At 60.9% G+C, this 23,095-nt stretch overlaps 7 protein-coding genes across 7 annotated transcripts; 6 read left to right on the plus strand and 1 right to left on the minus strand.

The window, feature by feature from the left end:
• Positions 1 to 359: 359 nt before the first annotated feature.
• F751_2703 (hypothetical protein) lies at positions 360 to 3,223 on the plus strand (the record flags this gene model as incomplete). The annotated part of the gene is made up of 10 exons (XM_011401365.1): positions 360 to 482; positions 572 to 644; positions 796 to 925; positions 1,292 to 1,371; positions 1,550 to 1,596; positions 1,737 to 1,840; positions 2,176 to 2,255; positions 2,434 to 2,480; positions 2,621 to 2,722; positions 2,999 to 3,223. 10 exons carry the CDS (start codon positions 360 to 362, stop codon positions 3,221 to 3,223), a joined length of 1,011 nt encoding a protein of 336 aa, XP_011399667.1.
• Positions 3,224 to 3,744: 521 nt separating this feature from the next.
• On the plus strand, positions 3,745 to 5,816 carry F751_2704 (hypothetical protein; the record flags this gene model as incomplete). Its single annotated transcript, XM_011401366.1, has 7 exons — positions 3,745 to 3,918; positions 4,010 to 4,082; positions 4,229 to 4,358; positions 4,697 to 4,806; positions 4,976 to 5,022; positions 5,188 to 5,289; positions 5,592 to 5,816. The coding sequence occupies 7 exons, from the start codon at positions 3,745 to 3,747 to the stop codon at positions 5,814 to 5,816; spliced, it is 861 nt and encodes a 286-aa protein (XP_011399668.1).
• A 3,600-nt stretch (positions 5,817 to 9,416) lies between these two features.
• Positions 9,417 to 12,903, plus strand: F751_2705 (putative inactive purple acid phosphatase 2; the record flags this gene model as incomplete). The annotated part of the gene is made up of 9 exons (XM_011401367.1): positions 9,417 to 9,565; positions 9,967 to 10,177; positions 10,311 to 10,432; positions 10,708 to 10,807; positions 11,025 to 11,525; positions 11,796 to 11,920; positions 12,104 to 12,242; positions 12,418 to 12,559; positions 12,827 to 12,903. 9 exons carry the CDS (start codon positions 9,417 to 9,419, stop codon positions 12,901 to 12,903), a joined length of 1,566 nt encoding a protein of 521 aa, XP_011399669.1.
• A 609-nt stretch (positions 12,904 to 13,512) lies between these two features.
• F751_2706 (Putative peptidyl-tRNA hydrolase PTRHD1) lies at positions 13,513 to 14,114 on the plus strand (the record flags this gene model as incomplete). The annotated part of the gene is made up of 2 exons (XM_011401368.1): positions 13,513 to 13,728; positions 13,935 to 14,114. Coding segments are annotated over 2 exons (396 nt in total), but the record flags the coding sequence as incomplete, so codon positions are not given.
• Positions 14,115 to 15,018: 904 nt separating this feature from the next.
• F751_2707 (50S ribosomal protein L28) lies at positions 15,019 to 15,639 on the plus strand (the record flags this gene model as incomplete). The annotated part of the gene is made up of 3 exons (XM_011401369.1): positions 15,019 to 15,134; positions 15,246 to 15,344; positions 15,462 to 15,639. Coding segments are annotated over 3 exons (393 nt in total), but the record flags the coding sequence as incomplete, so codon positions are not given.
• Positions 15,504 to 19,037, minus strand: F751_2708 (UTP-glucose-1-phosphate uridylyltransferase; the record flags this gene model as incomplete). The annotated part of the gene is made up of 9 exons (XM_011401370.1): positions 15,504 to 16,179; positions 16,449 to 16,752; positions 17,068 to 17,138; positions 17,413 to 17,625; positions 17,827 to 17,922; positions 18,170 to 18,275; positions 18,381 to 18,406; positions 18,624 to 18,715; positions 18,924 to 19,037. 9 exons carry the CDS (start codon positions 19,035 to 19,037, stop codon positions 15,504 to 15,506), a joined length of 1,698 nt encoding a protein of 565 aa, XP_011399672.1.
• A 173-nt stretch (positions 19,038 to 19,210) lies between these two features.
• Positions 19,211 to 22,070, plus strand: F751_2709 (Protease Do-like 1, chloroplastic; the record flags this gene model as incomplete). Its single annotated transcript, XM_011401371.1, has 7 exons — positions 19,211 to 19,302; positions 19,736 to 19,948; positions 20,146 to 20,368; positions 20,627 to 20,867; positions 21,046 to 21,102; positions 21,347 to 21,548; positions 21,899 to 22,070. The coding sequence occupies 7 exons, from the start codon at positions 19,211 to 19,213 to the stop codon at positions 22,068 to 22,070; spliced, it is 1,200 nt and encodes a 399-aa protein (XP_011399673.1).
• Between the last annotated feature and the right edge of the window lie 1,025 nt (positions 22,071 to 23,095).

The raw sequence follows: 23,095 nt of genomic DNA on the forward strand, positions 1-23,095 counted from the left end.
AAGTACAGGCGGTAGCACCAATGTCCTGACCCTGAACTGGTGATCATGCAGACTGATGTTGCATGGCACACAGCTCGTGCGCGCCTCATGTGATCGAGCATGAAATTCTCGATACCGCGGGTTTAAGCTCGAAACTCTCCGGAATCTCACAATAACAAACATTATATTTACCATTTCCCGGAAACCTGCTAGATGGGTAGGACTGAGCATTGAACATCAGCCCGCGCTGTATATGTACATATTTCTTGGGTCCGTCTGCCATAAGCGCTGTGCTTCTCTGCATTCGCACTGGCGCCGCGACAAGGCCCATGACCCGGTGGATGGGGGATGTGTCGAGCAGGCTTGTTGACGAGCGGAAGATGGAAATCTTGCAGCTTCCGCTCTCGCAGCACTTCACCAACACCCGCCTGGAGCAGGCATACCGGCAGTACATCGGCACCATCCAGCTCGGCAACGATGTGGCGATGACGCGACTTATGATGGTGCGACGAGTGGGAGTGGGGAAGGCAGCGCAGAGAGTCCAGAGACCGTGTCGGCGGCGTGACAGCATCCTCATGCGGGACCCTCTCAGGCGTATCAAGCCGTGGCAACCTACAAGACGCTGAAGGAGGCTCATGAAATGGACTGGATGACGATGTTGATGAGTGAGTTCAATGGGACCCATGGAGCCTGGAGTTGGGGAGGTGGGGCCTGTTGCTCCACCTCCCTGCAATTTTTGCTGCTGGCTGACAAGGTGCATGGGCAGCCCGACCCAGACCCTCCTGCATCCACCCCTCTTCTTAAACATCCTTCAAGTCTGCAACTTTGCTGTGCTGGGAGCTACCCTGCTGCTGCCCTCAGTCTGGCCGGGGTTGTGGCGGCGGTGGAGGGACGCCATCATGCCGCCCTTCCTCGTTTCGCACACGGTCGCCCTGCACATCTTCCTGTGAGATGGGTGGAGGCAGGGGAATAGAAATGTGTAGAGCATGCCCAGGAACTCTGGACCCCACAAGGCATTGCTCGTCCCGCAGGTACACACACTCAACGAGCGAGAGCTTGCTGGGCAGAGGCACCCTCTCCCGACTCATTGACCAGTGTGCAGCGTGGGGCGGCGTGAAAAGGGTTGCATGCGTGGGTTGGTGGGCATACAGCGATGAGGCTGCAGCGCCGGAGGCCATGTACTCTGGGGCAAATCATCCTGCCCTCAGCGCACTAGCCGCAGCATCCTGCATGGAGGACTCATCTGCGCATATCTAAATCAGTGATAGACCCAGCCTGCAGCTCACCCTCTGCACCCCTTTACTCCTGGCAGGGGCACAGATGTGTTGGCGGTGCAGGCGCTGGTGCTCCAGAGGAGCCTCACCAGCAGGCTCATCCCGGCTCAGGCCATCGGTGGGTGCTCTCTGGGCCACGCCCGGGAGAGGTTTCATCGCTGCGCATTAGAGGGTCTGCATCCGTCCACTGGCACCCAAACCTTGGACGCGGGACCATCTTACCATTGCCCAGGGGTGCACACCTGGGCGCTTGTTGCAGGGGTCCACTTCCCAACCATTTCCCTGATGGCTCGCAGGGTACATGGTGTTGGCCTCGTACAACTGGCACCAGGGCCATGTGGAGGTGGGCGGCCTCCTGACCTCCAGGGAACATCGGTCTCATGATTGCATCTCCTGCCTCTGCATGTTCCCACACAGAGCGCACAGACTCTCCTAGTTCACTCAATCCATGCCCTCTCCACGCAATGTGCCCCCATGTCACAGACGCTGGCGCTCTACACGCTGCACACTGTGCTGGGTTTGATCTTACCCTGCATCATCGTCTGGCAAGCAGAGTACAAGGCTCGGTACTCCTTCCTGCGAGAGGTGTGTAGTCTTGGAGGCTATGGGGGCGGAGTCACCACCCAGCAAGGATGGCAGCCACGGGCTTTGTCACCAAGCGAGAGCTTGCTGGGCAGAGGCACCCTCTCCCGACTCATTGACCAGTGTGCAGCGTGGGGCGGCGTGAAAAGGGTTGCATGCGTGGGTTGGTGGGCATACAGCGATGAGGCTGCAGCGCCGGAGGCCATGTACTCTGGGGCAAATCATCCTGCCCTCAGCGCACTAGCCGCAGCATCCTGCATGGAGGACTCATCTGCGCATATCTAAATCAGTGATAGACCCAGCCTGCAGCTCACCCTCTGCACCCCTTTACTCCTGGCAGGGGCACAGATGTGTTGGCGGTGCAGGCGCTGGTGCTCCAGAGGAGCCTCACCAGCAGGCTCATCCCGGCTCAGGCCATCGGTGGGTGCTCTCTGGGCCACGCCCGGGAGAGGTTTCATCGCTGCGCATTAGAGGGTCTGCATCCGTCCACTGGCACCCAAACCTTGGACGCGGGACCATCTTACCATTGCCCAGGGGTGCACACCTGGGCGCTTGTTGCAGGGGTCCACTTCCCAACCATTTCCTTGATGGCTCGCAGGGTACATGGTGTTGGCCTCGTACAACTGGCACCAGGGCCATGTGGAGGTGGGCGGCCTCCTGACCTCCAGGGAACATCGGTCTCATGATTGCATCTCCTGCCTCTGCATGTTCCCACACAGAGCGCACAGACTCTCCTAGTTCACTCAATCCATGCCCTCTCCACGCAATGTGCCCCCATGTCACAGACGCTGGCGCTCTACACGCTGCACACTGTGCTGGGTTTGATCTTACCCTGCATCATCGTCTGGCAAGCAGAGTACAAGGCTCGGTACTCCTTCCTGCGAGAGGTGTGTAGTCTTGGAGGCTATGGGGGCGGAGTCACCACCCAGCAAGGATGGCAGCCACGGGCTTTGTCACCAGAATGTGCTCTGGCGGTGTTGACCAGCTGTGCCTCACCCTGGCATGTATATCACGCACTGGCCCTCCGAATTTGGCAAAGACCTATGAGGCATGTCTGCACCCCCCCCACACACCCCCACCCCACCCTCGTGTTGACCTCTGCATCCCGCTGCTCTCATTCAGTGCTCCCAGTCAACCTTTGCCTTCCGCGACCACCTTCACAGGCTGCCAAAGCGCGGCCGATCAGACTGCCACCCCTCACACTCCTGGCACGGTTGAGCTGCCTGTGGCTGCTCCCTGTCTTCATGCTCGAGGGCCTCACAGGACCCATGTTCATCTGTCGTTCCATGCTGAAGACGGGATACTCATGGTGGGCCATCTATTCGCTCATGCTGGCCTGGTCTGGAGCGATGGTTGTGTATAATGCCTACTTCTACATCCTGGCCTGAACAGCCCGGCCACTTGGGATGGCTTCTTGGTGACCTCTGGATGGCATGGTGTTGCTCTTTCTTCCCCTTTGTCTACCTGGCAGGCCCACATTATGAACTCATATACCCGGATAGGTACGCGTTGAGAGTTTGTTCTCTTTCTTCGCCAGCCCCAACTGCATGTGAACTGGGCACCGTCATCTCAAGTCACACCCCCTCAGTCACCCTTTTCCCAATTTTGACATCTGCATGATCTATGTATTCACCCGTACGGTTGCTGACTCTCTGCCACGCATGCAGTAAACGCTTTGAACTCAACACGGATCTCAGGGTTATTTAGAGCATTGATCAGTTGCGCCTGATGATTCTGTTTGACCCGCGATTCGGACGAGGGGCCGATTCGCGCACGGGAAATCTCAGTCGTATGGGCAAGTACTGCGCACCCCAAAATGGCCCGCGCTGTGTATGTACATATTCTCTGGGTCCGTCTATTATCAGCGCTGTGCTTTCTCTATCGTCGCACTGGCGCCGCGATAGGGCCCATGACCCGGTGGAAGGGGGATGTGTCGAAGCGGCCAGGTGACGAGCGGAAGATAGGAAACTTGCAGCGGCCCGTGTTGCAGCACTTCACCAACGCCCGCCTGGAGCATGCCTATCGACTCTATGTCGGCTCAATTCAGTTCGGCATCGACCTGGGGATGTCGAGACTCATGGTGGTGCGTGGGTGCGGTCCTGGGGTCCGGCTGTTGCAATCTCCAGGGTTTTTACGGACCGGGGCTGATAGGACCCTCCCCAGGCCGACCCCAGGCTTACGAGCTCGTGGTAACGTACAAGGTTCTGAAGGAGGATCATGCGCTCAGCTGGATGACCGCGCTCATGGGTGCGCCGGGGCATGGATGGCGCGTGATGGTGGGGCGAGAGTACTTTTGCACCAGGGGCTCCTCAATGTGTCTGCCCAGTATTTATCGCTGAAGCCTTCCTCTTTTGCCCATGTTCACCCTATTCCATTCATTACCACTGCCTCAGTGTGCAACTTCGCTGCCCTGGTGGCCGTTCTCATGCTGCCCTCATGGCGGCCGTCCGTGTGGCAAGAGGGCAGGAACACCATCCTCCCACCTGTGCTCCTGTCGCACACCGTCGCACTACACATATTCCTGTGAGTTGGAAGTGATGGTGGTGATCGCGCTCATCATTCATGTGTGCCACTGGACATGTGATGTCACACAAGCACCGCTCCTCTGGCAGGTACAAGCCGCACACAGGGGAGTCCCTGCTAGGCACAGGCATCCTGTCTAGACTCATAGACTGGTGGGTGGGTGTCAGGCCTGTGCAGGGACCCTACACTCGGCCCAGTCATCCGGGCGGTGGAAGCTGTGCGCCTGCATGCTGGGATCATGGAAGCATCGAGGGTTTGCCATGACAACCCGAGACACACCGGCACGGGCCCATGGTGCATGCATGCGCTCCCGAGCATGCCGCGGCACTGAGTGCCAGGCGCGTGCGCATCCCACGCCCCCTCTGCAGCGGCACCGACGTGCTCGTGGTGCAGTCGATGGTTTTCCAGCGCTGCCTCGTGAGCAGGCACGTCCCCACCCAGGCCCTCGGTGCGCCGGGGACGAGGGCAACCAAGGTAGCAGGGGTGTGCATGTCATGGCCCCTGTTCGGGCTGCGACGCCCCCTGTGTCTCATGAGGCATGGCTTCCGGTGCGGCGCAGGCCATGCCATCCACCTCTACCCATGGCCCCTCCCCTCTCCCCCCATCCTCTTCACCAGGGTACGGCATCCTGGCGCTGTACACCTGGCAGCGCGGGCACTCAGAGGTGGGGCACGGCGTGTATGTGGGATGAGGAGCATTGGAAGGGGGCTGGGACCTCTTCCCCGCAAGATGCCTGGCAGCTCTTTCATGTGTGTGGAGGCAGGGAGGATGTCCACGCATGCCTTCCAGGGCTTGGGCCCGAGGCCTCGGGTGTCATTCCATCGCGCAGACGGTCGGCGTCCTCCTGCTGCACACCCTGATTGGCCTGCTCCTCCCCTGCATCATCGCCTGGCAGTCGGAGTACAAGGCGCGGTACAATTTCTTACTGGAGGTGAGTGGACCCGGGGGTGCAGGGCTCGCAGGCTCCTTGGAGAGCAGCCCCTGGTCCTCGCCGAGGCTGACAGCATGGCTGGGACCGGGGACACATCGTCACAGGGGAGCCGCGAGGCATCCTCTTTGCGGCAGCGCCCTGTGGCGCTGGGTTGCTGCGGCTGCTCCGGCACCAGGACCTCGCCCCGGTGCCCCGGCACACGCTCTGCGGTCCACCCTTCTGACTCAGAAGTCACAGCGAGGCCTGTGCCCTGCCCCCTTCTCACCTGGCCACTCACCAACCCACCCTCGTGCCCCGGCCAGGTGGCCGGCAGCCGCCCCGGCAGGCTGCCGGCGCCGACCACCCTGGACCGGCTGGGCACCGCCTGGCTGCTCCCCGTGTTCCTGCTGCAGGCCCTGCATGGGCCCATGTTCATCTGCCATTCCATGCTGAAGACGGGTTACTCATGGTGGGCCATCTACCTCCTCATGCTGGCCTGGTCTGGGACCATCATCGTGTACGACTACTACATCTTCGTCCTGACATGAGCCGGCACGCGGCACGCTGGCAAGCATAGGGCGGGGGCCACGGGCGGCCTGCCACCGCCTTCTTGCTGCGGAAACCCCATCCCAACCCACAGGCCCTGTACCGAGGGGACGTGCATGAGCCTCGACAGCATCTGCACCAAGAGGCTGGCCCCCCCTCCCCCCTGCCGCTCCCCGCCCCCCCTCCTCAATTCGTGGTCCAGGGGTCGACGGAATTCACAGGGCTCACCTGTCGCTGAATGTCTCTATCGATCCCTTTTACTTGTATACTGCATGCCATCGACAGCCAAGTGTCCGGTCGTCGGCGTTATATTTTTCCGCCGAGTTTGTTCTGCCGCTGCTTCATATCGCTGGAACTTTCCCTCTCCGAATTTTCAGGAATGCAGCCAGCTGCCGGGGGCCAGACCCCATGCCCTCTCACTCTCAGCTCAAGCCTCCATGAGCAGAGCGAGGTGGCGTGCTCCCCTACCTTGAAGTGTGCCACCTCTTTCTGAATCTACAGCCTTGGAGTCAGCAAGGTCTTCCTCTGCTCTGTGCAGCAATTCCTTCACGCACAGACTACATGCCCGTGTCATCAACATGTCTCGCCAGCAAAGTTAAGAGGGGGTTCCTATCAGAGTCGGCATGCAGGTGAGGTGCACTGACGGATCAATCTACGTGCAGTGAAGGCACAAGCATTTGCCGAGGAGGATGGACCCGACTGCCTGAGCTGGCCCAATTTGGGGCAGAATTCGGACAGGGCCAAGGTAACAGAATCCACCTTTCGTCTGCACAACAACCCATGCTCCTTGACGCTTATCTGTGTCATGGGATCAAGGCAAGGCTTTCGAGCATCAGATGGTAATTTGTCCGGGATAAATTCATGCAACAAAGTGAATTCCCTGTGTAGGCCTGTAGGAAAGCGCGAGGGTCCTCCAAACAGGCCCATCGGACACAGCGGTCTAGCATTTTTGTGCTCGCTCACGACCGTCACCGCGCTGGGGAGTTGTTTGAGCAATGTCTTCCAAAGCTTCTGGATGGATCCACATGCCAGCGAGCTCTGCGACCGCGCATGGGTGCGGGTCGCAGGGTGGCACGCACCAGCCGGCAAGGCCATGCACTGGCTCGACCGTCTTCGACGTTCTCTCTCAACGCTTTCGAAACAAGACGTTGGAGGAGGAGTTCAGGAGAGATCTGTGCCAGCGGCAACAGCCATCGGATCGAGCCATGCTCCGGTTGATGGGGGTGCGATTTCGATGGGGATGGACCGGGCTCAAGGTCACTCATGCACCGAGTCAGATGGTCCCGCTGACAGGGCAGCGCTGTTCTACCCAATGCTCAACCTCACTCGTCCACATGACAGGCATTCCATGCGGTCTCTACCTACAAGGTCTTGAGGGCACATGGCATCCAGTCCCCCTTGGACGTCCTCCATGGTGGGTGGGCCTGGGTTTCGGCGCTGGGGCAGAGGGTTAAAGGCTGCCTACCTGCCCTCCAGCATGGTGACCTCCCCCATCCCCACATGCAGTTTGCTCCATGAGCCTCATCCTCATCGCTGTGGTATTCAACACCTTGCACCCCCGAACATGGGCTGCCTGGCGTGATGTGCTGGTACCCCTTGGATCCGTGTACTGGGCGACGACCGTCTTCTGCAACATGTGAAAGGGGGTAGAGGCCCCACTGCACATGCCATTGTCTGATTTGGGCAGTCATGGGCTTTAAGAACAGGTTGAGTCCCGGCTTGGCTGACCTGCCACTCCCTCAACACACCTCAGGGACGCCCCAGGCACCACAGAACTGGTGTTTGGAGATGGAGTGCTTACCCACCTTGTTCTCAGGTGAATGTGAGGGTGTAGGCCTTTGAGGTGATGCATCATGCCCGTTGCTGGTCATGGAATGAGGACCTACGGCGGGTGTAAGGTTTGAGCTGAACCAGCTGGGCTGTGTGTGTCATGTTTAACAGAGGCTGAGCAATTCTTTGATCCTCTCGCAAGGTAGCAATGTGTTCTCATTCCCCTCCCTGTCATGCTATCTGCCCGCTTGCAGTGGCTGTGCTGCGCAGCTTAATGCCCTTTTTGTGATCCCGAGAGCCCCATTCGAGCTGCACATCCCTGTACAGATCGCAAGTAGGGCGTGCAAGCCGCCAGGGTACTGCAGTGTGTGTGCATGCAGATATCTGCGGGGCTTTTTGTGCAGGCAATGCAATGTGCACATGCGTTTCCCCTCTCCGAGCCTTAAATGGCATGTGGGTGCAAAGGGATTCAGCCCTTCCCTCCACCCTCCCACCTGCACAGTGTACACCACGATGGAGCTGCGGAGGGCCTGGCTGGGGAGGCATGAGGTGGGGCGTGTCTGTGTGTGTGCAGGCCGAGAGCACAGATGGTGTGCATGGGTGTTCTCGGCGCCAACTGAGAGTCTCATCATGCAAGGCTGACTTGACCCCACTATCTCAATCCGCAGACATGGGGTGTGCATCTTGGCAGGTTGCTGGTCGCCGGAGCATACCCCGTAGCCATCGCCTGGCAGATGGAGTACCGGGCGCGATTCAGATTCTTGTACCGGGTGAGAGGGGTGTGGGAGGGGAGCATCTCTGCCCGTTTGCCTCCATTCAGTCCTGCAGCGATCTGCTGACAGGGCGGGGCGTCCTTCGATCGTGGGTCAGGAGGGGGTACCAGCCTGCCTGTCTGCCTACGGCATGAGGCCATGAACGCACGTCTTCTGCGCTCTGCCTCTGATCCTGCTGCCCACAAAGTAAAATTAGCCATGTAACTCGGGCAGGTGGCTCGGCCGATGCAGGTCCCCACCCGGCCATTCTGGACGGTGTGGGACTGGGTGGGAACCCTCTGGGTCCTCCCCGCCTGCGTCCTGGTGGGCCTGCCAGGCGCTATCATGCTGGCCCACTTCATGCTCTCCAGGGGCTACGTCCTCATCTGGGTTCAGATCCAGATGGTGATGTGGGTGACCATCGTCACGGCCAGCATTTTCTACCTCGTTGTCATCCAATGATGAGCAGGACCTCTGTCCATTCTTCCAACTGTCCAGATGACAGGGTCTTTCAGGACTCCTAGCTTCTCAGACAGCGCTTCACAGTTTTGGCACCCATGTATGCCCCAAGTTGCCCAACTCCTGACTTGTATCTCCCCTTCAGATTGAATGCAGCAAACTCACTTTCAGTCACCATGATTGGCTGTAGTGTCCGGTAAATATACATTAGTATGTGACTTCAGAGATGAAGATAGGCACATCTGGCAAGCTCATGCACTCACCTGTCCCTGCTATGTCAAGTATGTTGTGAGGAAACGCATGCACGGAGGTCGTCGTACGAAAGAGAGCGTATCCAAGATCCACCCTTGTCCCCGGGACCCTCCGCCCTACGTCCACTAAGCAGAGGATATTCCCATCACCCGTCGAAAGTTGATTCCCTTTGCGGGAAAACTAACATGATAATATTGTTTCGCAATCTAGAGTGTGGAACCCATCACAAACTTGTCTGAACCTGGAAAACCTCGTCCCGCTCATTTCAACTTCTGGCAGCGCCTCCCCTGCCGCCCAGCTCAAAGTAGGGCGCCCTCGACTGACGGCCCTTCCTCATCGCTTCGGGAGCACCATCTTGCGCCGCTTGGCATGGTTCAGGGCACCCTGGGCCTCGTCCTGACGCTGCTGCTGATCACCAGTGTCGAGCGTGTGGCCTCCGTGGCCCGGCCCCTGCAGGACGGTCTGGCCATAGACTCGAATCGGCACGACTGCGCTCCCCATGAGGTAGATGTTGGTCTGTGAGGCCTCGTCCTGCTCCGCTGTCCTTATCACCAGGTCACCGAGGGGTTGTTCCTGCTCCTCAGCAGCTCAGCACGCTATTGGCTGGTACCCCTGCATAGGTGCACCTGTCATTGACGGGAGACGCGAGTGAGATCCTCGTTTCCTGGCGAACAGAGGGAGAAAGGTGAGATTGCCGCCTTCACAAGGGCCTGCAGGTCTCTGTGCAGTGAGTGGCTGCTTGCTGCTGAGCTGTGTGGCAGGGTGTGAGGCTCCTCGGGCACAGTGCAGGGGTGCCACCACCCGCCTGCTTCTCTCGGCTCCTGGCACAACCAAGGTCGCCCCTGCTGCTCTGCCAAAGAGGGTGCCCCGGTGATTGCACACTCCTTCACCAGCCCACCACCCTCCCTCGTCGCCGCAGCTGCCCGTCCTCTGTGGCACTCTGGACGGCGGACGAGAATGCCCAGCCTAATGAGCCTCCGCCCGGGGCCAATGAGCTGATAGGGTCGATGTCATCCTACAGCAGCCGGGACATGTGCTCGGCGCCCGCGCGGGACTTTGACTACTCCCCGCTGTCCCTGCACTCTGTTGTGCTGACGGATCTCGTGCCGGGGGCTCGCTACCGCTACAAGGTCGGTGCAAGGGGTGCTTGGGGCGGGGTGCTCAGGGCAAGGAACACACCAAAGGCATGGGGTTGAGGAGCGTAATCCTATTATGCGCCTGCACATATGCTCAGCGGGAATGCCTCCATCTAAACGACCTCAGGTCAAGCACGGGTCGTCGGTGTTCTTCCGTGCCCCCTCCGCGCCCTCCCCCGACGCTGGCCTAAAGTTCATCGCCTTTGGGGACATGGGAGAGTCTGAGCACCGCGCTGCCAAGTCCCCTGGGTGAGGGCTGGAGGGGTGTGTGGGTGATGTGCAGGGCCATCTCATCGAGCCTGCTCGTGCCTAGGAGGCCACTTTGTTGCTTACTGGAGATGGCTTGGGCAGCCTTTGAGGGTCTTCTGCTTACCGTCTTGAAGACCATCCTGTCCAAGGAGGCACGGCCCCTTACAATGGGATGATCTTCACTGATGAGAACCCATCTGCTGCCTTACTGTCCGACCCAGATCGCTGAGTATCCCTGTGCCCTCACATCACACACCCATCCTCTGCTACCACAGGGCGCAGTACACCGCAGACTGCCTCAAGGACGAGGTGGAGGCCGGCGCGGAGCTGATCTACCACATCGGTGACCTGGCGTATGCCAACGGCCACAAGACGGTGTGTATGGATGGGGGTCGAGTGCCTGTCCTCACTGCCCGTGTGCTGAACAGGAAACCCGTGTCATTGACACTGCTGGTAGCCGCAGGGGCTGTTGTTGTGGCCTTGTTGTACCTCTGGAGCTGGTTCCTGCAAGTGAAGCCCCCAGAATCCGCCACCATCATGCCATGTACCACGCCCCACCTCCACCCTGCCCCCAACCTCACCCCCGCCCCAGATCTGGGACACGTTCATGGACAGCATCGAGCCCGTGGCCTCCCGCGTGCCCTACATGGTGGGCATCGGCAACCACGAGTACGACTGGGAGCACAAGAACTCGCACGAGCCCGACGCATCGGGCGCGGACCTGCCGTACGCCCCCGACTGGGGCAACTTTGGCAACGACTCCGGCGGCGAGTGCGGCGTGGCCGCGGCCAAGCACTTCATGATGCCCTCCTTTGCCGAGCGCGGGTACTGGGCCCCCGGCGCAAACGCGGGCAACGCGAGCCTGGGCCCAGACGGGTGCCGCAACCCCACCCTGGACCGCGTGCGGGGTGCGGTGCCCTCGCCGGATGCGGCGCCGGCGGCAGGGGCCGGCGCAGATGCGGCGTGCGGCGCGGCCAACCACGGCGGCCTTGCGCCCAACCCTCCCTTCTGGTACTCCTTTGGCCAGGGCCCAGTGCACTTCCTGACCATCTCCACGGAGCACGACCTCTCACCCCACTCCCAGCAGTACAAGGTGGGTGGGGTGGTGGGGAGTGTACGAGGGGTTGCGAGTCTCGGGGAGGTCGAGGGAAGGCGTGGGAGGGGAACTTGCTGGCCGGCCCTGGGATCCACTGGCAGGACCAGCCAGGAGGCATGTGGCCCGGCCAAGGAATTGGCTTTACCTCCCCATCATGGCCCGTTTGACTTGGCCTGGCTGGGAGCGACGCTCCCACCCCTGGTGCTTCCAGGATGCCCTGTCTCTTCATGAAACCCCGACCCTCCCCCTCTTCCAAACACCACGCAGTGGATCAAGCGGGACCTGGCACGCGTGGACCGCTGCACCACGCCCTGGGTGGTGGTGGGCATGCACCGGCCCATGTACGTCGTCTTCCCTCACAAGTCCAACCGCATCGTGGGCCAGCACCTCAGGTGAGGCCCTGGGTCTGGTTTTGAGGGGGAAAGGGGGCCTGGGTGTCGGCGGTGGGGAGTCAGTGGTGAAACCCTGGAAGGCAACGGCCGCGCCACCGCGTACCCAGCGCGTGCCCTCTGGGCCCCCCATGTGACCGCCACACCATGCGTGTGCTCACCTGCGGCCCCGCGCCCCACGGCCAGGGACCATTTGGAGGAGCTGTTCAACCGCTACGAGGTGGATGTGGTGGTGTCGGGGCACGTCCACTCCTACTCCAGCTCCTGCAATGTGCTGGATGAGACCTGCATCCGACGCGAGGAGGGCGGCATGATGCACTTCATCGTGAGTCAGGGCTGTGCCAGTGGGTGATGGACCTGAGCGCAAGGGGTGTGTGTGCGCATGTCCAGCCTGCTGTTCCATTCGGGGCCCGGTGCAGGGTCTGCAGCTGGGACCCTTGTTCAGGCTGCCCATGCACCTCAGAAACGCCACATCACACGTGCCCTGCTGCTCCCTGCAGGTGGGCACTGCGGGCCACAAGCTGTCGCACATCGGGCGCTCTCAGTACGACTGGGTTTCCAGCACCGAGGAGCGATTCGGGTACCTGCGTGTGGATGTCGAGCCGAGAGGCGGCATGACGCTGCAGTTTGTCGGCTCGGAAGGTGGGTGTTTTGTTTTATGGGGGAGCGGAGCGGGAGGGGTGGTAGGGAAATTATTTGGGGGGGCGGGGGGCGGGGGGGCAGGTCTTGACCACAGCCTTGGAGCGGGTGCTCTGTGCCGCCCTGGCCACAGCCATGCCGCAGACGTGAGATGGCCATGACCTGTGTCCTTCTGCACGAGGTCCATGCTCAGACTCAGCTCTTGTTTATCCTCTTCTGCTACACCACCCTAACTCCCCCCATTCCAAACCATCACACAACTACCCACAGATGGGCGTGTGTATGACGATGTCCGCCTGGAGCCAGACAGGGCCAGGCTGAGGGCGTGCCGCGCAGCAGAGGCTTGAGGCGACGCCAGCGCACACCATCTTCGTTCCCGCACTGCCTCTTCTTTTCCTGTAGAGAACACAATGACCCCCTTGTCGCCTTGCCCTGCAGCTTGACGTGCTCGCGCACGGTTTGGAAAAGCACTGCAGAGTGCTCTGCTTGTCTCCTTGTCCCTCCCCGCACTGATGTTTCATATGAATACGTGAATTTGTTTCAGTCTTTTGTGTCGACATCGTATTTTCCTGTGAAAGTGTACTGGTCTAGAGTCTGTGTTCGTTGCAGGATCGGGGTGACATCCCGCAGGAACCGTCCTCCTCGAGCGTACCCACCCACCACATCCCTGCTGCGGCCGTATCCACGGGTACGGGGAGTTCGTAGGGGACATCTCCTCACATCTCACTGTAATCGGTACGAGCGCATTGATAACTTTCATGTCTGGGCGGCTCTTCGGGTGTTTTTGCCGAGCAACGTCGGGAGCGGTCACGGTTCCATTCCCTCGTCCACGCGCTCGACTTACCAGATCGATACAGCATCATTCGACCGCATCGCGCTCAGGCCTATTTGATCCATCCATAACATCTTTCAGTGGCCCCTGGACCCTCACCAGTGCTCGTGGAGCACGGACTGGGGCTGTGGCAGGCACCTCTGCCAGCATGGCAGGCAGTGAGGACCCCCTCATTCAGTACATAATCATCCGAGAGGATCTATGGAAGGAGCAGGGCTGGAGCCTGGGCAGTGTGATGGCGCAGGGGTGCCATGCTGCTGTGGCAGCAGTGTGGGAGAGCAAGGGAGCAAAGTCCACAGAGGAGTACTGCAGTTCCGCAAACATCGACTCCATGCGCAAGGTGTGCACTGAGGCCATTGGGGCCGGGCCGGTAGTGTATGGAGGATTCCAAGTGATCTGCATGCCAATATGCACGGATTTAAATGCACTGGTCGTCCCCTTGCACTTGAGAGCTGCACCCACAATTTCACTTTCTGGCATGTCGAGCCCTTCGACCTGGAGTCATCTGCCCACCCTCGGCCCGTTTCCCCTGTGTCCTGTTACCAGGTGGTGCTCCAGGTGCCAAACGAAGCACAGCTCCTGAGGACTGCAACATGCCTGGAGTCGGCTGGCATCGCTCACAAGGTGTGGATGGAGCAGCCAGAGGCCATCCCGACCTGCATAGCAACCACACCGCAGCTAAAATCGATTGTGGGATCTGCACTGAAAAGGCTTCCCCTCTGTAAACGGCCGCTTTACATGAGCAGGGGGAGGGGCGATGGTGGGGAATTATAGGCCGGGTGTCCATAGGATGGTGGAACACCGGCACCGGGAGCTGTCACATTGTCATGGCCAAGATCAGGGAACACATCAGCGCCAGCTGCTACTTTTGAGTACCGAGTAATTCCAATTGCAGCGATTCGTTGAGGCTTCCAGCCCCTTGTGGGTGTGCTCCGATCAAGATTTCGTGATTTCATGGTACATCTCATGGCTCTTCACGGCCACAGTTTCGCCCAGAGATACCTGCAGGACCGGCGTGGAGCTGTGATCCTTGGGGGAGAAAAATCTTGGAGGTAGCCTATATTGAACAGCGTGGACAGGCCCACTGCGCCGTCCACTCACCGCTTGCTTGAAGATGGACCGGACCGTGGGATCACCAATGCGCTCAGGCTCCACCCTGGAAGATGGAGGGGGTGGCGGGGTGATGCCGGAGTGGCTCGAGAGGCAGGCTAGCATGGAGCCCTGCACGAGTTTCACCTGATGATACCGGAGTGCTTGAGCGCTCCTAGAACCACGGAGGTGATGACGAGCTGGGCGATGATTTGCGTTGGCAGCCCCATTGTCACCAGGGGTCGTGCTGCGAATCGGGCTCACCGCTTTATCAAGTCGAGTCAGACTATTCTGAGCGGCCGCTTCCTGGGCGATCGCATGCTCCGCTTTGCTCAATGGGATCGCTGGCTGTCGCTTCGAGGACCACCGTGCTCGCAAGCAGGAGCGGACATGCTGTGTGCTGCCCTCTTCGCGCCCTGAGCGACGTGAGTCAATCACTTCCGCGAGGCAGGAGAGTGCAGAAGCCGAATCTTACATTGCAAATAATCTGATAACTGAGCGTGCAGGCACTTGCTGCTGGCCTCGACAGGCAGTCTCGGCGATGCCGCTCGGCGTGGAGGTGGCCTTGCGGGGCGTCTTCAACCGTGCTCGTCGCGGCCTGTACGCTGGGAAGCAAATCCGTTCTGGAAACAACATTAGTGAAGACGGCAAGAACAAGTGAGCGCATGGAGCTGCAGGGAGGGGACTGTTCTGTCGACCCTCAGCGCACACTGTCCAGCACCAATACCACCAGGTCCTGTCGTCATTATGACTTTCCTCAACTCGCAGGACCCGTCGCTTCTGGAGACCAAACTCCCAGTATGTAAATCTGTATAGTCCCGCGTTGGAGAGATCCGTGCGCGTCCGAGTGACTGCGAGTGCCCTTCGGTGCGTTGTTGATGGGGATGGGCATGGATCAGCTTCAAGGAGCAGGGTGCGACTGGCCAGCCCCGGCGGCTTGTGGTGAGACCTCTCCTCCATCTCCTATACCTGCAACCACCGCAGCACGATCGACAAGTATGGAGGCCTTGATGGCTACCTCCTGAATCACGCCGAGGAGGAGCTCGACTCTGACCTTGGTGCTCGCCTGCAGCAGGAAATTCGCACCGCCCTCCAGCGGAAACGGGCCTTGCAACAACAGCGCTCCCTCCTTCCTCCCTCAGCTGCAGCGGCCCTGGCCAGCGGCATCGATGCCCCCGCATGAGTTCCATTGCCCCATGTGAAACCATTGATTGTCCAAAGAGGGCCCTCAGTGTCCAGCATCTTAGCGAGACAAAAGTGCTCAAAGCGTAAGAGGGACGGGTGCAGGGGGTGCTCTTGGCAAGGCAGGGGCGGAGAGGGAGGTGTGGCGAACAAGAGGAGGCGCGGACCCCACCCATCAGGCCTTTGACTTGCTCTCTTCCGCCAGGTCGATGGTGGTGCTGACCAGGATGCGGCTGCGCACTGGCAGCGGCTCGTTGGTGCCTGTGGGTGGGGTGGAAGGGGGCATTCAGTGGCTGGGTGGAGACACGCCGGGCTGCCAGCATGCGAGCAACCATTACTCGGAAAGTACCGCCTGGGCGTCGTGGTATCCCAGGCTGGCGAGCACTCACTGTTGATCAGGGTGACGTCGCCCTTGATCACGACGCCGGCCTCGAAACGGACCGGCCCCTTGACCGTCAGGGAGGTGGCCTGCCAGAGGGAGGGCACCGTCTTGACCAGCGCATCCATCTTGTCCACCAGCCTGGCGTCGGAGTGGGGGGGGGGGGGGGAGGGGAGTCGAGCAATGAAGGCGACATCATATCCAGAATCCTGCCAGCCGGGCGTCGTCTCGTCCTCCTCATCAGCCGTGTCATGAGGTGTCCCTGGCACCCCTGGCGTGGCAGTCACAGAGCAGAAGCTGGACCATGCTCAGCACCACCCACACGCACCGCGGCTGCTGCACCCGCTGCTCCCTGCCCTGCACGCTACACAATGAGACGCCCCACCAACTTCCCTCAACCCCTCCCCCACCCACCCACCCCCTCCACCGACTTGTAGTGACCGTCGTCCAGCTTCACGGCGGGCGCCGCCACGTCACTGAGCTCCACGGTGCTGGCCTGCGTGATCTTGTAGGCATCAGAGCGCAGGACCAGCAGGTCCGCGCAGGTCTTGACCGGGGCGAAGCGCGAGCGCGGCACCACCACCGCGCCGGAGTCGTCGAAGCACTCGATGGCCGCACCCATGGCCGTCTCTAGCTGGAAGACGGGGGTGGAGCCGGAGTCACGGGGGTTCACCGTCTTCTTGTTCTTGATCAGGGGCAGGGGCAGCACGCCGCCTGGGGGGTGGGTGGGCAGGGAGTGTGTATGCATTGGGGATGGGGAGGGCATCTGGGAGGTTGGAGACGAGTGTGTGTGAGACATGGCAGGGCCGGAATCAGGGGACTGGGGGCTGCCGAGGATAAACATGGAGAGGGCCCTGGCACTGACGGGGTCAGCGCCCAACGGCCTCGTAAGACCCCCAGCTGTATTGCCATTCCAGCAATGTTGCCCAGTGCGTCGCCCCCTCCTACTTCTGCAGAGCCCCCCTTTGCATCTCCCTGTCTCGTCCCAAGGGGGGGCCAGGCCGGACACTGCCCTCCGCCGTGCCTCACCAGCTGCATCCAGGGCGGCCTTCAGCTTGGGAAGGTTGACCCACAGATTGTTGGTGTTGAAGAACTTGTGCCTGGGAGGGTGGAAGGTTCCAATATTGGCGACTTTGAACCGGCTACACCGGCGAGGTTGAGTACCTTGGGCAGGCAATCCACACTCCTCTGCCATCTACTCGGTGCGGAGGATATCCCGCCAGAAGCTCCAGGCATACACACCGACTGATCAAGCATGGCAGGTGACGGCCCTTCCAGCTCCCTGGGAAGATCATCGCCGTATGGGTAGCCAAACATGCCGCCCCGATCACCTTACCATCATCCCCCTTCGCACACTCCCTCCCTTGCTCTCACTTGGAGATGTCCTCAAAGGCCGCCTTGTCGCCGTCGGGGCACTGCGCACTCTCGCGCAGCACCAGACGCCCATCCGACTTGCGCTTGGCCAGGTGCCCCCCCTTCTTGTCTGAGGCGGTGCGCTCCGCCACCTCCATGACAAAGGACTTGTCGGAGGAGGCAAAGTATGCCAGCAGGTCCAGGTCCAGGGTGGCGCCCAAGTTGTCAGAGTTACTGGGACCAGGAGGGAGGAGGTAGAGGGGGACAGTTGGTTTACATGTGTATCCATCAGAGGTGGCACATGGCTGGAGCTACAAGGGATGCAGACGATGCAGGTTGGAGACACCGCGCACTGCTCTGCACGCATGCCCTTGGCATTCGTCCTGTAACTAGTCGCCAGATCAAGTGCTACCAAAGTCCAATCTCCTAGTGCACCTGACAAACAGGAATTTCAGTCCCTTCTTGAGCAGCCTGTCCAGCATTCCAGAGCCCAGCAGGGAGGGGTAGATGTCGCCGTGCCCGGGGGGACACCTGCACTTGGGGGAATAAGTTGCGCTGTCTCACTGTACATGGCAGGTTGGATGCCATCCTGGGGTGCTACATCAGGTGATGATGCAGTAAGGGGAGCATGGCATAGCACCCTCGCGGCCCTATGCCGCTGCCAAGCCTGGTGACATTGCAGCACGGACAGCTCTCAAGGACCCCAGCATCACCCCAAAGGCAGCGCCCGCCACCTGGGGCACTCCAGCGCTTGCCATCCCCACCACATCCAGCGCACCACTCCATGTCAGGGTTCTCCGGATACTCTGCGGGCTTCAGCGTCGCCGCGTCGACCTTGGTGGAGGCGTTCTGCAGCAGCTCCACGTCCTCCTCCTCGATCAGATCTGCGCCGGAAAACGCCAAGCACACTGAGATCTCTACCTTGTCCTTTGTGGGACCAGACTTCCTGGACCAGGAGGCGCACACCCCAGCCCCAGCCCAGCCCCCACCTCCCAGCGCCCGCACCCTTGTGGGCCTGCTTGAGGTATGCCTTGGTGTCATCGGAGGTCGAGAAGGAGTTCATGAGCACAAAGCGCACGTTGGACTTGTACTGTTTGCGGGTGTACTTGATCTGCTCCGCGATCAGGTCCAGGAAGGTCTTGCCCTCCTTGACCACCAGCAGGCTCTTGGCCTTCTCCAGGCCCATGGAGGTGCCCAGCCCGCCATTCAGCTTCAGCACCACGGTCTGGGACAGGAGCTCCTGCAGGTTGTCCGGGCTGCTGGAGCTCTTCAGGGACTCCAGGTATGGCAGCTCCGTCACAGACTCGATGTCAGACTCTGGCAGCTGTCAGTTTTATGGCAAGGGAGGGGGACGAACGTGTGCTGTCAGCATGGCAAGGGTGTAAATAGAGGGTTGTCAGGATTTACTTACATCGACATACAGTAAGCATAGTTTCCCCCCCTTTGCATCGCTGGGCTATCACACCACTCAAGCATCACACCCATGCTGGAAGAAAGCCATCGTCCTCAACTAACACCAGGCATGTCCTCACCAGGCCGGTGACACCCGCCACGAGCTGCTCGTAGTTGTGCTTGAAGGCTCCGATCGCGGCCTGGCTGGATCCCTTCTGCTCCATCTTCTTCTCGAACAGCTCCCATGGCTGCATGGCAAAAGGGTGAGGCGGGGTGCTACTGTATGATCACGGGCACATATTCATATAATACCAATGTGCGCGTGCCAGCACTGGCCCATCCTGAATCCTACTCACGATCGTCTCGGTGGGTTGAGCGGTTTGGGTTGCCATTGTGATAAAGTCTCGGGTTCGCAACACAGGCTCAGATGCGCGATTTCGAGATGGATTTGACGGTGATCGATATAAGATGCTGGGATCTGGTGTCAGATTGGGCAGCCTGGACGGGAGTATATCGGGAGTTGGCCCGAAGTTAGGAGCTGCGAATGCACTGCCAAGAAACGCGTGCTGGGTTCCCGAACCAGACATTCCGGGGAGGGTTTTGAGTGGGCTCCGTCATCGCAGTGATCGCGAGACGAATTGAAAGCCTTCCATCACTCGGTAATGACATGCAAAGGGCATCCAGCCTGAGTTGTGTGGCTTCCCCGTGTTCAGCTGGAAAACATCTGTCCTGAGTTGTACCGGCCCGACCTAGCCAGGAGCGCCCACATCGACATGCAAGCCGCGCGGGCAATAGGAGCATAGTCTACAGCACCTCATCCGATCCACTTGTCTTCATTCTGGCCAGGCATGGTGCCTACTTCTCTCGCACACCAGGCTGTGCCCCTCAGCCACGGTCGCCCACGGCCGAGGGGCCCGCACAGCTCCCCATGCGGTCGCCCTGCGCGTGGCAGGGCAGACAGGCTGCAGGCGGTGCCCCGCGCTTCATCAGATGGCCAAGGCTCCGCGCTGTCCCATCTGCTCCAGCATGGCATCGCGGGGCTGGCCTCCCTGGCCCTGTTGGGCTCCCCAGCCCTTGCTCCACCGGCCAGCCAGGCCACCACCTTCCTCACCTCCGACGAGACCTCCACCGTCAACCTGTTCCAGGCCTCCAAGCCGGGTGTGGTGTACATCACCAACCTGGCCAGCAGGCATGTGGGCTGTGGGCGTTGTTAACCTTTGCCTCCTCATCTGCTCCACGACGCTTCCAGAGGCTGGCCTGCCTGAGCATCATACTGGATGCAAGTGGTGCATTGTGCCACAGTGCAGCGGGTGCATGCCTCCACACTCTCAGCTGACCATCACCACCATCCCTCCACCGCAGGCGGGACACCTTCACGCTCAACATGCTGGAGGTGCCCCAGGGCGCGGGGTCGGGCATGGTCTGGGACGCGCAGGGCCACATCGTGACCAACTACCATGTCATCCGCGGCGCGTCGGAGGTGCTGGTGACCATGACGGGGGGCGAGGACTACCCCGCCACCGTCGTGGGCGTGGACCAAGACCGCGATGTGGCGGTCCTCCAGCTGCAGGGCCTGCCCGCCGAGGTGGGTGGGCGGGTGGGTGGGACCGCGAGGGCAGAGGGGCGTGGGCATGTGCTTTTGTGTGTATGGTAGGGGTAGAGGGAGGTGTGGCGGTGGTGGCGGGCCAGGCGCGGGAGCATAGCCTGAGCAGCGGCTGCCTCTGCCCAGCCAACTCTGTCCCAGACCTGTGCCTGGGCAAGTGCCCCCTGATGTGCACCTCGACCTTCTGGATGCACCCGTCAGATCACGCCTTCTCCCCACCCCCTGATCGACACAACACAGAAGTCGGTGACCCCCCTGAAGATCGGCAGCTCCGCCAACCTCAAGGTGGGCCAGCGCGTGTTTGCCATCGGCAACCCCTTTGGCCTGGATCACACGCTGACCACGGGCGTGATCAGCGGGACGGGGCGAGAGATCCCTGGCGCCACGGGGCGCCCCATCCAGGACGTCATCCAGACCGATGCCGCCATCAACCCGGGCAACAGCGGGGGCCCACTCCTGGACTCGGGCGGCGAGCTCATTGGTGGGGGGGGGGGGGGGTGCTCGGGCATCGGAGGGGATGTGTTGGTGTGTGTGAAGGGACATGGGAGATGTGGGTGGAGGGAGCGTGGCCTCGTGTGGCATGGCAACAGGAATGGGTCCCTGGGAGCGACTGGAGGAGCACCAACAACCCCATCTCAGCACCCCTCCTCCGATGCCAGGCGTGAACACCGCGATCTACTCCCCTTCTGGCGCCAACAGCGGCGTGGGGTTTGCGAGTGAGTGATGCGGCCCGTGTGGGTTCTTTGGTTTTGTGGGGAGGGGGCGCGGTTGACAGGCGGCTTGGTGGGGCCCACGCTCTGGGCGTGAGGGTGCGGCGCGCCAGGGAAGGAGCAGCCACTGAGCATGGGGCCTGAGTCGCAAGGGCATGTTGCCCGTCTCTTCCCGGAATGCCTGCTCCCAAGTAGCAGTACAGACCTCTCACCCCCCCTCCCAATCCCCACACCCATCCCCGCGCCGCAGTCCCCGTGGACATCGTGCGCAGCAGCGTGGACCAGATCGTGCGCTTCGGGCGGGTGACGCGCCCCATGCTGGGCATCGCCTTTGCCCCCGAGCAGTCGGCGGAGCAGCTGGGCGTGCGCGGCGTGCTGGTGCTGGACGCGCGCAAGGGCAGCCCCGCGGACGAGGCGGGGATCAAGGGCACCTCGCGTGACGAGTATGGCAGGTGGGTGGGTATGGGCATGGGCCAGGCGAGAGTGGGAGTTGGTGGTGGGGGGGTTGGGAGGGGGACGTATGACGTGGCCGCACGGCATGCTTCCAGACCGTGGTCGATGAGGCAGAGGCAGTGTAGGCTGGTGAAGGGCCGAGTGCCAAGGTGGATGCCACAGAGGCTCGTCTGGGTGCCTCCTGACCCGCCCGCATGTAAATGCTTAGCCACATAGCATGAGTCCACGCTTCTCGAAGCCTGACCCCTGGATTCCCATGGCGTCAGCGTATACCCTTGCCACCCACGCACATGCATGCTCCCCCCGCCCACCGTCCCGGACATGACCAACCCCCCATGCACATCCTCAGGCTGGTGCTGGGGGACATCATCATCTCCATAGACGGCGCCAGGGTCAAGACCGGGTCCGACCTCTTCCGCGCGCTGGACAAGCGCAGCGTAGGGGATGCGCTGGACGTGGAGGTCCTGCGTGGCAACGACCGCTCCCACGTGGCCATCACGCTGGCGGCCAGCAACACGTGAAGGGGGGGGGTCTGTGCTTGGGGCGGCTGGTCTGGCGGTCGGCGGGGCTGGCGCACACCGGCCTGCGTCGGCAGGTGCCGGCGGGATCCCCCGCCGATGCCTGCGCTCCGATTCGATGGCGGAACGAACTCTCTGTACCTTGATGTGAGCGGGATGGAGCATGTGTACCCTGAAAAATCTGTACGCTGGAAGAGGCTGCCTGGAATGTACATGCTATGCAATGTTGCGGCGTCAGAAAGAGTGCGGCAGGCTCATCGACAGGTTGTGATCTAGAGGGGTTGCATGGTAAATTCATGCTGGCAAGCCTTTGGATGCTCCCCGATGGACACACACCCTGCAGCTCAATTACGCATTACCGTCGGGCGCTAAAAGGGCTGATTGATGCTCGCTCAAGATGCTAGTGTACTCATGAGCCCCTTCGCCTGCCACATGACTCCCCATAGGCCCGCACAGCACAGCACGCGCGCCGCGTACCAGCCTGGCGCCCGAGGCTCAAAATTTGCAGCGACAGACTTAACATCCATGCCAGCCATCGCGAAACAGACTTGCGAGCGTGGTCGACATAGAGAAACCTCCATCATGCCCCAAGACAGCCCCACAAAGGGTGGCGCAGGGAGATTAGGGCGAGGGAAGCGAAGACGATCGGAACCGGCTGGAGGCGTCGACCGGTCGGCAGCCAGGTGCGGAGGCAATGGCAAGCATTCACTGGAGGAGTCCCAGGCAGGAAATTGATCGGTGAAACTCAATTGATCATTGCTCCACAGGTCCATGGAGGAGCCCATCCGAAGGAGTTCGCGGGGGGCTTGGACCAAGGAGGAGGTGAGGGGCTCCCTTGGGAATGGTGATCAGGGGAGTGTGCTGTGGCCGTTCACCTGGTCTGTGACCCCCCGACGCCCAGGACTGAGACAAGTCTGCACTTTGTATGAGCAGGACGCCATGCTGACGGAGCATGTGGCAACCAATGGACCTGGCAGCTGGGGGCATATAGGTGAGGTGCAGGGTGGCGATCCGATTAGCAGCCACTT

The sequence above is a fragment of the Auxenochlorella protothecoides genome (genome assembly GCF_000733215.1).
Source record: "Auxenochlorella protothecoides strain 0710 unplaced genomic scaffold scaffold29, whole genome shotgun sequence".
Taxonomy (NCBI): Eukaryota; Viridiplantae; Chlorophyta; class Trebouxiophyceae; order Chlorellales; family Chlorellaceae; genus Auxenochlorella; species Auxenochlorella protothecoides.